This window comes from Alternaria hordeiaustralica (genome assembly GCF_023758085.1).
Source record: "Alternaria hordeiaustralica strain BMP 2776 chromosome Unknown scaffold_3, whole genome shotgun sequence".
In the NCBI taxonomy this organism is placed as follows: Eukaryota; Fungi; Ascomycota; class Dothideomycetes; order Pleosporales; family Pleosporaceae; genus Alternaria; species Alternaria hordeiaustralica.
The window spans coordinates 672,096-687,063 of NW_026056775.1; the positions used below are offsets into that span (position 1 = coordinate 672,096).

A 14,968-nucleotide genomic window follows, 5' to 3' on the forward strand; every position below is an offset into this window, starting at 1 on the left:
GGGGTTTGCGACTGGCGGCAGCGAGGGTGCTTGTTCCTCTTGCAGGCGAGTGGCTGCCGCTGTCGTCCATTTTGAGTGACATAGTAACTGCATTGGTGCTAGGCGGCGGATATCCTGCTCCGCGGGCCATTCCAAGGCAATTGCATTTCTTTTGGCATGGGGGGAAACGAAGAATCCGATCGAGATGCGCCCGTGGTTATTGCCAGGTGACGAAGCGATCGTGCAGTTCCGCTAGTCACCTGTCTAGCCAAATGCCGATCTCCCGCTACGCAACCGATGTCCAGGCACGAAACTTTCAGAACAGCAACTTCTGCGACGTCCATACGACAGCGCCATGTTTGAAGTGCCGGATGCGAAGCGGTGGGTCGACTCGCTAGTGCGCCTGTTATCTGCATACTGACTTTGCCAAGGGTTCGCCGCGCTGAGCTGGAGTCGCCCATATCATCTAGACAATCCTCGCCAGACCCCGATCTCGAAGAGCTGCTGCGATCCAGGATAAACACCGAGTTTACCTATACCACGACCGAAGATGATGTTCACGACATCGCGCAAAGCGACGAAGACGAGACGGAGCTGCGGCTCTTCGCTGCGCCCGCAAACGCTGCTCCACAATCGCTGAAGATTAGAATTTCATCGCCAGGCGCCGATAGCGGAGAGCCAGGACTGATTCTGAAGAAGCCACGGAGCTATTATTTCGCCGACGAGCCCACAAGCGAGGAGGAAGACGCCTTCAGAGCGGCCGCCATCGAGGGAAGGAGCGTCCTGGAGCTGTCGCGGCAGCCATGGCCCGGTTGCGCCCTGCCATGGAAGGTGCGCACCATATCGCCGGCCGGCATGAGCAAGGAGGTCCTGGTTGGTCACCCTCCTATGCTCGTCACGGTCGAGGATAAGGCACACAAGCGCACAAGGAAGGGCAAGAAGTCACGCATAGCGATACGGAAGAAGCTCCAGGCGGTAAAAGAGAAGCAGAGTGAGGCAGCACGTCTTGCGCAAGAGAAGGAAGAAGCCAAGCGTGAGAAGAACACGCGGAGAAATCGAGAGAAGAAGCTCAAGAAGAAGGCGAAGGAGCAAGCGAAGAAGGCAGCTGATGGCGCCACAGACGGGGCAGCAGAGGCTATGGATGGTGTGGTGGAAGACACTGTGACCGAGAGTCATTCTGTTCCTGATGGGTCGATATGAAGCGCATCATTGCACCTCTATTATCTCATCAGCGTTACGAACGAGACGGGCATCAGACGCATGACTCCTACGGTTGCAAGTAATACTTGCTCGGTCATAGGCACCCTTCACCTGTGACATGAGGCTACCTTTACCTATGCCGGTTCTACGCTAGCAAATACCTCTATTTGTCGACTATAACTGCTTCGTTTTGGTCTACCTGTTTCCACCAACTTACACTCTACGACTCACTCAACTGCCAACATGGACCAGAACTACAACCAAGAGCATATGAACTTTGACAGCGCTTCTGGTGGCGGCCCGCAATACGCCCCGGTATATCCCTATCTCCAGGAGAGGTTCGGACCATCTACACCACAACACATAGACGAGACCTCAGCTCCGCATTACGGCTTTCATAACCACGGCACGAATGGCTACGACACGTTCATGTCTGATGTAATGCCGCCTGGTGCTCACTACGACGGGTACCACAGACCTATGACGCCGGAAAGCACACCTCATCCTATCGAATCGAACGATGCCCAGTTCCATGTTGCAGTTGAAGAATCGCACCAGTATACTGCAGACATGCAAGAGGAAGAGCCAGAGTTGCCCCCAGACTTCTGGAAGACTCTGGTTGATTTCGAGATCCCGGACTTTACCCAGACTTCTATCAACAACATACCCGGTATTCAAGCCTTATACGTCGCCTATCTGTCCCACTATGGACCACTGTCAACTGCGACAAACGCAACTCGCATGCAGTACGCCAAAGCCTTTGCTTTTGCTCTCCTCACGCACTACTATCCCCCGTCACATAATTACACGGTGGTGCCCACTTCCCCCGGACCCGTGGCAAAGTACGGGATGAACTTCATCTTAGCTGCCGACGATAAGTCAGATATCTGGAAAGAGTTCCACAAGAATAAAGGCAGGGCCTTTCGCCGTAAAGTACCAACCAAGAAGGAGCTCGAGAGGGCGGAGAGAGAAGAGCAAGACGCCAAGGTAGCAGAGTACGCCCAAGGTATTACGCAACTCTTCAACCTGCAGTGGGATCATATCGCGCCTGAGGACATCGCCGCTTTCGTGGTTATGCGCAAGACGATGGCAACGAATACTGAGACTGGTGCGATCACGCACGAGCAGCATCCGTATACTTACTTCGCCATTATGATCGACAACTTCGAGGAAGTCCCACGCCTCTCCACGAGCAACACCATGCACCGCAGCGACGTTCTCACTGATGCCTTGTGCCGAGGTGGCAAGATCCAGAACGGTCACGGCATGTTGCTGTACGGCCCGCGCCTAGAGTTCTACGCCTTTGATCGCGGAAACGAATGGATCTATCTTGACGATGAAGAGGAAAGCGAGCAGGGAACTCAGGATATCGAACCTAAGATGGAGGTGCTGTTGTCGGGCGGCCAGGGCTTGGAGATGGATCTGCGCACTACCGGTCTGGACATGGTAGACGCAGCATTTCGAGATGTCGCTGTGAGAGAGGTGGTTTATGCAGCTGAACCAGAGGCTATTCCGGCCGAAGATGCAGGTTCAGCACATGGTGAGGACGAGATGGCGGAGTACTAGGGACGCTCCAGCGAATTAGAAGGCGAAACGTGCGTTCAGTGGTTCATTGCTGGCAAGCACTTCCCTGGCGATAGATAAAAATCTACTTTGACAAGACAAGTGTACTTGATTTCTGCTCGTTCTTCGCGTTACTTGAAGTGTGACGGGCTTTAGACGACCCGCCAACGGTCGCTAGTTATGTCCCACTTGCGCGGACACAACTCCGATGCCTGCCATAACGTAGTCTACGGGAGCGTCCGCCCGCTAGCTGATATGCCTGTCATTCTACTAATGTAGCGAAGGGCCGAAAGAAAGTGTTGAAATGCGTTGAGTGTTTATTGTAGTAGGTTGCCTGATAGTGTATCTCAACTTCATTGTATGTAACGAATCATGTATCCAGACAGGCGTAATGCCTCAGCCCCCTACCATCCTCCTTCGCCCCACCATCGATCCAATCCATCTTCTGAGCAGCCTCCTTTGCAATCGCCCTAATTTCCTCAGTCAACCCCTCCATCTCAACAAGTTCCCCAAACCTCTTCTTCCAAAGCGCCCACCTCTGCTTACTAAACTCCGCTCTACCATCCCATAACGGTCCACCGCTACCTGGATCCCCCTCCGTCGCCTTCTTTGGAGTGAGGTCTTGTTCTCTTTCGTAGATGTGTTTACCCATAGCAAAGATCCAGACCGCAGCGGAGGGGATGAAAGAATTGTATTTCTGTATTGCTGTGCCATTCGCATCGTCTTCGTGTGGTGTCTCGAGTGCATTGCGCATTTGCCAGATGCAATATATCCAGAAATTGCGGATGTTTTCGCGCGTGATGAGGGCGTAGAAGTAGAGCATGTTGGCGTATGCGTGCACTTCTTGTGACATGTAGCCACACTGGCCTCCCGGGCCGTCGTCTATACTCTCGCGCGCGGCCATGCCGAAGCGGCGGAGGCAGGTGTACATGTCTGAATCTTTGGCAGTTGGGGGTGGAAAGCTCGCTTTTATCGTCTTCATGAGGGTGACGAGCTTGTTGAGACCGTTGGTGTCGCGGAAAGAGAGGCGTTTGGCGGAGTGGATTATGGAGTACCAGATACTAAGAAAGGGGAGGTGCTTTCGGTTTTGGAGGATGGCTTTGTTGATGGGGTCGAGCAGTTTCTTCGTAGCGTCTTTTGCATTGGTGTTGTTGTTTAAGTAGTCTTGTATGATTGCGTAGAAATGATTGTCTTCGCTTGGTCCAAAGCATCCTCGCTTCTTCATGATAATGTCGATTTGGGTGGCTTCATCTTGAACGTTGGCGATGGCCTCCACAATCTCGCGGTTTTTTCTTTCTCTTCGTTCTTCCCAAGACATCTTCTTTGATGACAACTCCATGGTTAGGAAGCGTTACCGGTCAGAATGTGGTGTTTTATGTTCGCATACAATCTCAAAGTTGAAGTACGCCCTTCAGCCCTTCAGGCTGCCGTCTCAAAGCGCTAGTTTGTGACAACATGCATGCTTGCGCATGTAGTGGAGATTTGCCATAGGCGTTCTTGAATGCTGCCCCGCCATTCGTGCCAGTCTTGTCCTAAATTACTGGAGTAAGCAGGCTATAGAAACGTCGGGGTATGGCCAGTAGAGTAGCGCACAAGTCTCGAAGAGCTTCAAGACATGTTTTCCAATCAGTGCCCTACCACAAATGGCAGCATGGACTCGCGGTGTTTCAAGATTCAGGACATGCCTGGACATGCTGCTCTACATGAAGCGGTCGGGCGACGCGCCGGATTTCCATCGTTGAAACCAGGCGCGCAAAGATGTGTACTGCGGACGAGGGCCGCTTCGGACGATTCTGTCGGCTCAAGAAAGGTTGCGCATATTGGCATGAACTGGTTGCATCACGAAGAGCGGAAGAGTAGCCATGGTTTGGGGTGAAGAAACGTTGGAGCGTGGTGTTGGTAACTAGGGTCTTGCTCCCAAACGCCCAGTAAATTGGAAACAGCGACCCGGGCGCGACCCGACTGCCTCGCACCACCACTAATCTCCAACACCGACACGACGGCATAAAGTGTCCACCACGCGCATCGGCCGCCCACACCCTCGAACGGCGATCGCACACAATCATGTCGTCCTACCTAAACAACCTCCTTACAAACACGACTTCGCGCTACAACAATCTGCGACGACAGATCCTCTCGGACGAAGCAGACGGCGACACAGAAGACGACTCGCATCTTTCCAGAGTCCTTCGCGCATACTACACGGAGAAAGGACGGCCGTTCCCGCAATGGCTTCCTCCCGACCCAAAGGCGCCCCAACCTGCGCCCGCCCAGTTCGTGTCTTCGCGACAACAGGCACAAGCACAAACAGCAGGCCGAGGAGGAGGCTTGAACGACCTCTGGGATAACCCCGCGCCACAACAACCACCGCAAGAACCACAGTCACTTCGCAGAGGGCCAGGAGCACGGGGCGGTGGAGCGCGTCCCATGCAAGGCCGGCCCATGGGCAACTCGTTGACGCCAGATCCTCAAATACAAGGCAGACCACTGCCCAGCCAACGAGCAGGGAGCTACCAAAGCTCATTGGGAGGACGCCCACCAGCAGAAGCTTCACCACCACCGAGCGCGGGTACAGGGTCGGGCACAACAGCACAGGAAAGGCTCAAGGCCAGGTTATGGGGACGGTCACAGAGCCCAGCACCGCGTGGACTTTCTTCAGAATCTGCCAACTCGCAATCCTCCCCGCAAGGTGGACGGGCGCCTTACCCTGAAGATCGGAGTCACAGTTATGGAAGTACTGGTAGCGGCGGCGGGAGACCACAGGGCTCATTTGGCATGTCGTCGAACTCCCCATGGAGCGGGAACGATGATCCGTATGCGCCCCAGGGTGGAGGATATGGCGGCGGCGCACCTCCACCACAACGCGGACCGCAAGGTGGACGAATGGGCCTGCCAAGCGGACCACGCATGCGTTGAGCATCTTCTTGTTGTATGCAGCACGGCGTAACGGAGTTGGATCTTGGTCGTCACTGGGTGGGAAGCATGGGGTTTGTAGACCTGGCCACATAGACGAATACCTAATCAATACATTCAGCTCACAATCGCTTCAAAGCACAATTTCGTTCAGAGCTATCTTGCGCACAGTGTCGCGACCAGAGCACATTACTCGATGCGATGGGGCTGGGGCGACGCGAACCCCGCGCGTGGCTACCTAGGCACGGTAGTTGCACTGCCACACCTGGGCTGCGTCATTCGGCGGGTGCAGGTCAACCGCAAGCATCACCTGCAACTGCATAGCGCCAAACGGGTACGCGCCTCTTTCTTGCTTTATCACTGTACTACTCTGAACATCTTCTGCGCATGATATCTGGCCATCTTACTCGGAACCCATCACCAACCTCCACTCCGCGTCTTTGGGACGCCGCCTAGCCCCGCATGACTTCGTCGGCCCCAGCGCCCCCATCGCCCTCGGCCAGCTTCTACGACCTGAGCGACGACGAAGAAGGCGAATACAACACGATCCGCCATACAAGCAGCGGAAAGGGTGTGAAGTTACTATACACCAAGAGCAAGGTACGTAAAGCCTACCCAACGCAGCATGATGGAAGTAGGCTAACATGTGCAGGTCTACGTGCATCCCTCGCCTTCCTCCAAAGACAACATCCCAGGCTTCGTCGCTCTCGTCCAGCAGAAGTCTAACCGGACCGTCAACGATGCGCGTCCCACCTCTTCCTCCTCCGCTCGAAGCGTGAACGCGTCATCGCTGCTCCTCGCCTGGATACCAGAGTCAAACCTCGGCGATGCATACGATACATACGTCAAGGTCGATCTGTCAGACTCCTCGTCACCCCCAAGACAGTCATACCTCGTACCTCCACCTCCCACACCATCTACACATGTCGGAACTCCCGGGTATGCATTCGCCCTGCCTGTCAGCGAGATATACTCCGTCCTCATACGGCCACCAAGCATCGGATGGTGGTTTGGCAGCGTCGTCATCAACACTCGGGCTGGCGACAGTTTCCCTGCTCTCTTTTTCCACGACAGCGAGTGCCAGTCTACCATAATGCAGCGGAAGAAGCTGGCCAAGGAAAGCTTCGATCCGTTTGGCGACGGAGGAGGCATGTTCTGGGGCGGCGACGAGGTGCTGAGATGGCTCAAGAGATACGTCACAGTTGAACGGTCCGGTGCTGATCCAAGCATATACCTTATCGACCCCTCGGAAGACGACAAGCGATCCTTCGGCAAAGACGTTGCCCCAAGGAAGAGCACCGAAGGCAAAGCAGACGCGTCATCTTCGCAGTCTGGTAAACGGGACGGTGGCATGGATCCGGTCACAAAGGCGCTCAAGGAAGCAAGATGGAACTTCCTCGAGAAGCTTAGTCAGGTCACCACCTTCACGCGGAGGACTGCTCAAGCTGTGGCAGACAACCCCAAGATCCCGCCTCAGGTTAGACGCCTGATTCAGAACCCAGAGGTCCAGACACTACAAGAAGAGTTCGACAGCGCACGGTTATACCTCGCAAGATGGGCTATGGGCATTGCAGAACAAAGCGAGCGGGAACGGAACCAGCGGATATGGACAGCAAAGGATGTTTTGGCTATGGAGGAGAGCGATGTCGGCGACTTCGAGATCCTTGACATGGATAAGATGACCATGGCCGACCGAAGAAAACCTGTCACGTTGGAAGAATGGAAAGGATTCTTCGACCCTAAGGGCCGGCTACAACTGACACCGGACGAGGTCAAAGACCGCGTCTTCCATGGAGGTCTTGATCCTGACGATGGTGTACGAAAGGAAGCATGGCTCTTCCTTCTCGGGGTTTACGACTGGGACAGCTCAGACGAAGAGCGTCGCGCGAACATTAACAGCAGGCGCGATGAGTACATTCGGCTCAAGGGCGCTTGGTGGGAGCGAATGGTTGAAGGGAACCAGAATGAAGAGCAAGAGGAATGGTGGAGAGAACAAAAGAACAGAATAGGTATGCATCCTTGCGCGTTATGCCCTTGCTTGAAAACTGGCTGACTTGTCCCATTCTATGGGGTCCGTTGTGTAGAGAAAGACGTACATCGCACAGATCGCAATATCCCTATCTTCGCCGGCGAGGACATTCCCCACCCTGACCCTGATTCGCCTTTTGCGGAAACTGGTACCAACGTTCACTTGGAGCAGATGAAGGACATGCTTCTTACGTACAACGAATACAACAAGGATCTCGGCTACGTTCAGGGCATGAGCGATTTGCTTGCGCCCATCTACGCTGTCATGCAGGATGATGCTGTTGCATTCTGGGGCTTTGTTGGATTCATGGAGCGCATGGTATGTACTAATGCGATGGCTATTATAAACACGTACAAGGACTGACGCGCATACAGGAGCGCAACTTCCTACGCGACCAGTCGGGCATGCGCAAGCAACTCACGACGCTTGACCACCTCGTACAGCTCATGGACCCCAAACTCTATCTGCACCTTCAGTCCGCTGAGTCTACGAACTTCTTCTTTTTCTTCCGGATGCTGCTCGTCTGGTACAAGCGCGAATTTGAGTGGCCAGATGTACTGCGGTTGTGGGAGTCGCTCTGGACCGACTACCAGAGCAGCAACTTCCACATCTTCATCGCACTAGCTATTCTGGAAAAGCACCGAGATGTGATTATGGCGCATCTGAAGCACTTTGACGAGGTGCTCAAGTATGGTAAGCTATGCAATCAAGCCAACGCAAAACTACAGTGAATGGTACTAACGCTACTCCAGTCAACGAGCTTTCTGGTACTATGGATCTCGAATCAACGCTCGTTCGCGCGGAGTCACTCTTCAAGAGATTTCAGCGAACGGTAGAGACAATCGACAAGAAGGGCAACTTTCCCTCCGCTCCGCAAGCCCGGCAACGCAAGTTGGCTGCTGCAATCGTCGCCGGCCCCGGGCCAAGTACGTCCTCAAGTGCGTCACCGGCGAAAGACCAAGCGTCGACTTCCGGCACAGATAAGGGCAAGCAGGTTGGTGAAGAGGAGCAAGATGAGGCGAGGGTCATCAGTCCTGAGCTACGTGCACTGCTGAGCAGGAAGGTGGAGAAGCTTGACAAGCAGACTATCTTAGAGCATGGTGGTGGTGTTGGCAAGTAAAGACGGCACATGTCTCATTTTGTTTAATTGTTCATTGGGGGCGGCGTTACGGCACATTTGGATACTTGTGCGGGTATATCACGACTGCTCGAACCCAATGAGACCCCGGTGGTAAGGTCAGGTACACGTGCGATCTTCGAATCGCATCTTCATATTCATTTTGCATATCGTTCTTCACCTCACGCCTTGGCCGAACATCGAACTTCTTGTCGCTTCACCGTTAGCCACGCGCAAGGCGTATGCTTCACTACTTTCGCTGTCATCCTCGTTTTGCACTTCAATCAATCAATGTAAGCGTCCGCCTTTGCGCTCACGTGTCTATCTTGCAGGTCCATCTTCACAGAGAGTTTGACTCCTTCACATCCAAACGCAACATGAACAAACTACCAACCGTCACCTTTCGCCATGTTAAAAAAGACGAGTATAACAACAGCAGGCCTTCAATGAACTATATCAACCGCTTCATCGATCGCTACTCTCCGACCCATCCGCCGCGCAACACTTCGCATCCCGCGCAGCCTCCCAACAGTCCCGCCACCTCTCCCCATCGTCACAAATCTCAGTCACACTCTCACCACCGGCGCAAACATCACCATCGCGAGAAGATGACATCCTTCAACGGCCCTTGGTCAGGCGATCTCGACGCGTTGAAGAAGTCGGTGCAGTCGATGCCAGATCGGTACAAGTCGTCCTTCGCTGCCGCTTCCAAGAGCACTCTCGAAAAGGTCTGTGACCCAGGTGTCCTTCACATCTGGGAGACCGACTCCGATATCGACAGCCTTCTCCAACTCACGTCGGTCATCGCCAAGCTGTGCGACCTCGGCGTGCGCAAGAATAAGGGCGCGAACGAAAGTGATGGCAGTATGCTAATCATTGCTGAAGAGAGTCGAAGTAGGAACAACTTCGGCCGCATCTGCCAGTTGATTGAGTATCTGACTGGAGCTGATGGCAAGAAGCATCTCGAAGGCACCGTGGCGGTGTTCAGCAAGATTGTCATAGTGAGGGGATGGGATAACGGCGTTCTATCTGGACAGCAGGAGGCGCTCGAGAAGACAGTGAAGAGAGTCAATACGGCTGTCGAGCAGGTACTGAAGATGGGCGGATTGAAGAAGATAGTCTGGCATCACGGCGCTGTACTGCACTTCCTGCTACAGTGGATCAACATGACAACATCTCCTCTACGATCCGCTTTATCTGCAATCACCATCACGGGGTCCCTCAACCTCGCAGACGGAATAGCACCTTCCGTCTCTGGACGAGCGAACAAACTGCCGGATCTCGAACGCTTGGAACAGTTCGCAAAGAAACTGGACATTCCTGTTGTCTTCCTCGATGCACCTAGTCAGTTGCTCAACTTCGAGTATCTGGGTACTTATGTGTACTATTACGCTTACTACATCAACACGTTCCTTCCTACCTCGCTGTCGCGGCCTCACCTCCACAAAGCGCAAGATGAGCTCGCTACCTTTGCATTCCGGCTTCGCGCTGCGAGTGAAGGCAGGTACGGCAGTGACGCAGTCAAGATGGTGCAGAAGCACCTCGATGCGGGTAAAGCGAAACACTGGGCAAGAATGTGCGTGAGCAAAGAAAACTATGAAAAGAGCAAGTGTCGTGCAGCCGGCAAAGACGAAGCCATACACCACGCTGTCCAGCTAGCCGATTCCCCTTTCGCCCTTCTAGCCCACGGCGCAGGCGTCCCTGCATTCGCCAGACTAGCAGTTGGTCCCGCCTCTGCTTCCGCGCAAGACTACTACACCGCAGCGCCCGTCAGTATCGCCTTCACTAAGTCGCAAATCCGACCCACCAGCCCAGCGACCCTCCACATCCTCATCCCGCAGTCCTCTCAAGATCTCGAGAAAGTCACGAGCCGCGTTCAGGGCCTCATGATGGCCGTGCTAGAGCGCGTAAGACAGGAGAAAGGTAGCCCTGTGCTCGGAGACACGGAGAAAGGGATGTGGAATGCGGTTGTCAAGGCGTGTGAATGGGCGATTGGAGGATGCGACGAGAGTAAGATGCCCAAGGGTGTGGCGAAGAAGGTTGGATTCGTCAAGGGGAAGTTGAGGGAGGGGACTTGGGGTTTTGCGCTGAACCCACCGAAAGATGTGGGGAAGATGGCTACAACTAATGTGGCTGCGGTGGCTGCAATGCCGGAACCTAATCGAACATATGGGTTTGGGCAGAATACGCAGCAGACTAGGGGGTCGCACCTGGCATATAATGGGACTGAGCAGCAGCAGCAGATGCCGCAGCAAGGCTATGGAGGGGGAATGCCACAGGGGCCTATGCCGAGTCCTGTTCAGGGTGCTGCGTATGCTCAGCCGATGCCTGGCCAGATGCCAGCGCAAGGTATGTACACTGGTGGTCAGGGTCAAGGTCATATTCAAGGTCAAGACTATGGTGGTGGTCACTTCCCTGGTGGGCAAAGCGCAGTGTTGCCGTCGCATCGTGGGTTTGAACATGGGGGAAGGGGCGGTGGATACCCACAGAGCATGGGCGGGCCTTGGTGATCTGGGTCACAACTTGACTGTACACAAATGGCACGATTGGATTTGCACACATAAATATACTGGTAAGAGTGAGCATGTTGATGTACTTGAAGTGGCTGCTCATGATGATGATGATGATGGGTTGATTTGAGAGCTAACCCGATTTGGTTGGATACAAAGATGGCTGGGTAATGACGTGTGTGGGCAAGCACCCACCGGGTCACGACGCGTCTATTTCGCTGGCGCGTCGTGCATCACAAATACATCGAAATATCTCGAGCCATGGCGTTACTAGAAGATCCTGGCGGATTTACAGCAGTCGACGCGCGCTGTCTCGCGCGAACGGTCTGCTCCTATTCAATCCGATGACAGTACATCCCATTCACGCTTCTTCACAAAACTAACCAAAATGCAATTTCGATGACCGGCGCGCACCAGACCAGGTCCCAATCCGAGTGAAGGGCGCATTACCTTCTTTGCAACCCTATGAACAGCCCATCATGGCGGCTACCTTCCATCTATTCCCCAAGCTACCTGCCGAACTTCGGGCTTCGATCTTGGGTTTCCAATTACAGAACGAGAAGGCTCACCGGGATGCTTAGCATGGAACGAAGACGAAGAAAAGACCTACTGTCACGATTACACTGCTGTGAGCGAGACTGTATCTTGGAAGAGGCTGGTTACCTTGGCGCGAAACCCCGTAGTCGTTTGTGAAATACTGAGCTTGAGGACCACATGTGGTTGCCAGGGGTGTGTTTGCTGCGCGCAAGTCAGGCTTGAGGGGAGTCACTTGCATGTGACGTCTATTTCGCAATCTCTAGCAATCATGTTGCTGCATATAATACGCCCGTTACAGGCGACAGAAGGTGAAACCATAACTGAGCCATCCGCACAACATGCCACCAAAGAACACGCCTCAAAAGAACGCTTCCAATGCAGGATACTCAAGCGAACACTCCCCCGACGAGCCAGACCAGGAAGTCCTATCCGATTTTGAGGAAGAAAGCTCATCTTCCAGTTCAGAGTCTCCACCCAAAGAGAAGCGAGTCACCACTTCCGAAGGCGAAGACGACGACCTTGTTACCGTGAGCAAAAATAGCACACCCAGTCCTACCGCAAGCACCATCCTGATAAGGTTTGAACTTGAGGATACTCTGCTGGCAGGTAAGATGAACGAGAAGTGGAAGAAGGAGTTGAGTGATACAGAGAGGGCGAAGAAGCTTCAGGGACTGCTGGATGAATGCACTGCCAAGAGGGAGGAGGGGGGAAGAGCGGCGGTGGAAGAAATGAAGAGGAGAATGGAGGAGGATGACGAAGAGGAACAATATGAGGGAAAAGGTAAGGGTAAGCAGGTCTAAAGGTACATCAACTTAGATGATGTATAGACAGCAATGTAGTCACTCTGTTGCATCGCTATCTACTGCAATGCGCGTAATACATGTAGGTCATCTCCGATTTAGCAGTCGACGTTGAGTGAGCCAAGATTAACATCTCGAGGAAGCCAATCCAGTCACATTCACCCATCACATATTGCCTTTCACTTTCACTTTCTTTGAGCTATCCTGTCCAAGGATCAATAAGCCCGTTTGGTGACAAGGTCCACAATGGCCAGCTCGACAATAGAACAAAGAGAAAGGCTACCCATTGTCGCCCGTGCAAACATAGTTTAAAAGAGATGGAAGAACTATCGACGCGCGGGAAGTCATCACACCCAAAAAAAATCTTCATGAGACTATCGCAATCTCGCATCAATTCCTACATCATCTACCGTTATCGACTGCATTAGATCAACATGCCTCCGATTACGCGGCGCCAAGCAGCCACCGCCCCTATACATCTCCCTCCCGCACCTCCTCCCCGAAGCCATCGGTCTCGCTTGCCACGTGGAAGGAACCCTCGCAGACCTGCGATTACGAATGCAATTAGCAAAAGATGGCCAGAAGGCCGTCCCGACAAGCAGCCCCGCGGCATTGGCAATTCGGGAAACTCTTGCTACATGAATAGCGCTTTACAAAACCTCGTCCATCTTCCAAAGTTCTGCAGCTGGATAAAGCAGCATAACGATGCAGCTCTGGGCGCGGATTGGACTTGTCGCGCAAACGATCCGAATCGCCATCTACCGGTGAATCAAACGGAGGACCAAGTGCTCCTTAAGATGGGCGAAAGCATTAAGCAATGCGTAGCCTGCTTGGTAAAGGCTTTTGTCCTGGACTACTGGTCGAATGCTCGGGAAAATGGAAACAATCCTTCTATGAATTTTCCCCACACACGTCCTAGCGTCAAAGCGTTGAACGCCATGGCTAGACGCTGGTCCACTGAGCCCCCCAGCTCCTCTGGACTCACTAAAGCGCAGGGAGAATCAGAGAATGCTTTCATGAATCGAAAGCTTAAGAAAGAAAGCGCCAGTGACCGCAATGGGCGCAGGAGAAATGCTGCTGGCCAGCAAGATTCCGATGAGTTCTTGATGAGGTTGCTAAATGCGTGTAAAGACAGTATCGATCCTGGGTAAGTACTCTCTTAACTCCACCCGTGTACAGATCACTGACTGTCTCAACAGTAATCACCAACGACTGGACGAGTTCAACTACCTCTTCACTCTGACCCGGCATGAAGAAATGCGGTGTACACATGGCAGTTGTACACACCTCCACTCCATCGACGACTACGACATCACCAAAGACCTTGGCTTCTCAAACGTCATGATTGCAAAGAATGGGCATAATCATCCTGATCTGCAGACTGCCCTGGCAGGCTCGACATGGCTGGATATCGAAGATATGCCGGTAACATGCGGAGCCTGCAATCATACGGGAGATGTCAAGAAGTTCAAAACGATCGAAGCCGCACCCGAGTACCTTCGCATTAACCTGGAACTGAACTCTTTTGACAAAGATGGGGAACAAGTATTCGACAAGGACGACCAAAGCCTGCCGATCAAGAATACGCATCCCATCATCATCCCCAACGAGCTCGATCTCACTGCACACGTTAGTCCACCGTCTTCACAGCTCCGGTACAAGTTCATCGGCAAGATCATTCACTCCGGTAACCTCACACGAGCGGGTCATTATACCGCATGTGTGACAACCTGTCCTCGAAAAGGCAGACAGAAGAAGGACAGTCCACCGCCAATAAAACACTACTTCATCAATGACGATCACCATCTCTTCCCTTTTCCAGGAACCGACATACACCCGCTCACTCATAATCCAGAGACCCAAGGTGGCACCGATTTTGAGGCCTCGACTCTGATATACGAAAGATTACCCAACAGACCAGGGCCAGTTGCTGAGCTGTACGAGCCACCTGAGAGAATTGGCGTTGTCGGGATCGTATGGAGGAAGGGGAAGAAGGAAGGGAATCAGGGTGAGAAGAGAAAGAGTGATGAGATAGAAGATGAGAAAGTCGAGGAGAAAAATACCAAGGAGACAGATGAAAGTAAGGGCAAGAAGGAGGCATCAGATGTGCAAAGCCAGGAGCAGAAACCGAAGAAACGGTCAAAGACTTTCGAATCTACTGATCAAAGCTCTTGGGATACCCTCCGTCAGGCTTACAAACTGACAGAGATGCCCGGACCTCTGGACCAGCGCATTTGGACTGCCTATAGTCAGCTTGATAGTTTGTCAAAGACCCACTCCTAGGCTTTTGGATAAGCTCGCGTAATTTGTAACTATATTT

At 53.2% G+C, this 14,968-nt stretch overlaps 8 protein-coding genes across 8 annotated transcripts; 7 read left to right on the plus strand and 1 right to left on the minus strand.

Annotated features, from left to right (window-relative positions):
• Window positions 1–334: 334 nt before the first annotated feature.
• Window positions 335–1,179, plus strand: J4E84_002386 (uncharacterized protein; the record flags this gene model as incomplete). The annotated part of the gene is made up of 2 exons (XM_049385011.1): window positions 335–360; window positions 411–1,179. The coding sequence occupies 2 exons, from the start codon at window positions 335–337 to the stop codon at window positions 1,177–1,179; spliced, it is 795 nt and encodes a 264-aa protein (XP_049247034.1).
• A 243-nt stretch (window positions 1,180–1,422) lies between these two features.
• Window positions 1,423–2,745, plus strand: J4E84_002387 (uncharacterized protein; the record flags this gene model as incomplete). The annotated part of the gene is made up of 1 exon (XM_049385012.1): window positions 1,423–2,745. One exon carries the CDS (start codon window positions 1,423–1,425, stop codon window positions 2,743–2,745), a length of 1,323 nt encoding a protein of 440 aa, XP_049247035.1.
• A 367-nt stretch (window positions 2,746–3,112) lies between these two features.
• On the minus strand, window positions 3,113–4,081 carry J4E84_002388 (uncharacterized protein; the record flags this gene model as incomplete). Its single annotated transcript, XM_049385013.1, has 1 exon — window positions 3,113–4,081. The coding sequence occupies one exon, from the start codon at window positions 4,079–4,081 to the stop codon at window positions 3,113–3,115; it is 969 nt and encodes a 322-aa protein (XP_049247036.1).
• A 725-nt stretch (window positions 4,082–4,806) lies between these two features.
• Window positions 4,807–5,658, plus strand: J4E84_002389 (uncharacterized protein; the record flags this gene model as incomplete). The annotated part of the gene is made up of 1 exon (XM_049385014.1): window positions 4,807–5,658. One exon carries the CDS (start codon window positions 4,807–4,809, stop codon window positions 5,656–5,658), a length of 852 nt encoding a protein of 283 aa, XP_049247037.1.
• A 459-nt stretch (window positions 5,659–6,117) lies between these two features.
• On the plus strand, window positions 6,118–8,804 carry J4E84_002390 (uncharacterized protein; the record flags this gene model as incomplete). Its single annotated transcript, XM_049385015.1, has 5 exons — window positions 6,118–6,255; window positions 6,308–7,664; window positions 7,740–8,002; window positions 8,059–8,377; window positions 8,437–8,804. The coding sequence occupies 5 exons, from the start codon at window positions 6,118–6,120 to the stop codon at window positions 8,802–8,804; spliced, it is 2,445 nt and encodes an 814-aa protein (XP_049247038.1).
• Window positions 8,805–9,409: 605 nt separating this feature from the next.
• On the plus strand, window positions 9,410–11,311 carry J4E84_002391 (uncharacterized protein; the record flags this gene model as incomplete). The annotated part of the gene is made up of 1 exon (XM_049385016.1): window positions 9,410–11,311. The coding sequence occupies one exon, from the start codon at window positions 9,410–9,412 to the stop codon at window positions 11,309–11,311; it is 1,902 nt and encodes a 633-aa protein (XP_049247039.1).
• Window positions 11,312–12,186: 875 nt separating this feature from the next.
• Window positions 12,187–12,648, plus strand: J4E84_002392 (uncharacterized protein; the record flags this gene model as incomplete). Its single annotated transcript, XM_049385017.1, has 1 exon — window positions 12,187–12,648. One exon carries the CDS (start codon window positions 12,187–12,189, stop codon window positions 12,646–12,648), a length of 462 nt encoding a protein of 153 aa, XP_049247040.1.
• Window positions 12,649–13,445: 797 nt separating this feature from the next.
• On the plus strand, window positions 13,446–14,931 carry J4E84_002393 (uncharacterized protein; the record flags this gene model as incomplete). The annotated part of the gene is made up of 2 exons (XM_049385018.1): window positions 13,446–13,795; window positions 13,848–14,931. 2 exons carry the CDS (start codon window positions 13,446–13,448, stop codon window positions 14,929–14,931), a joined length of 1,434 nt encoding a protein of 477 aa, XP_049247041.1.
• Between the last annotated feature and the right edge of the window lie 37 nt (window positions 14,932–14,968).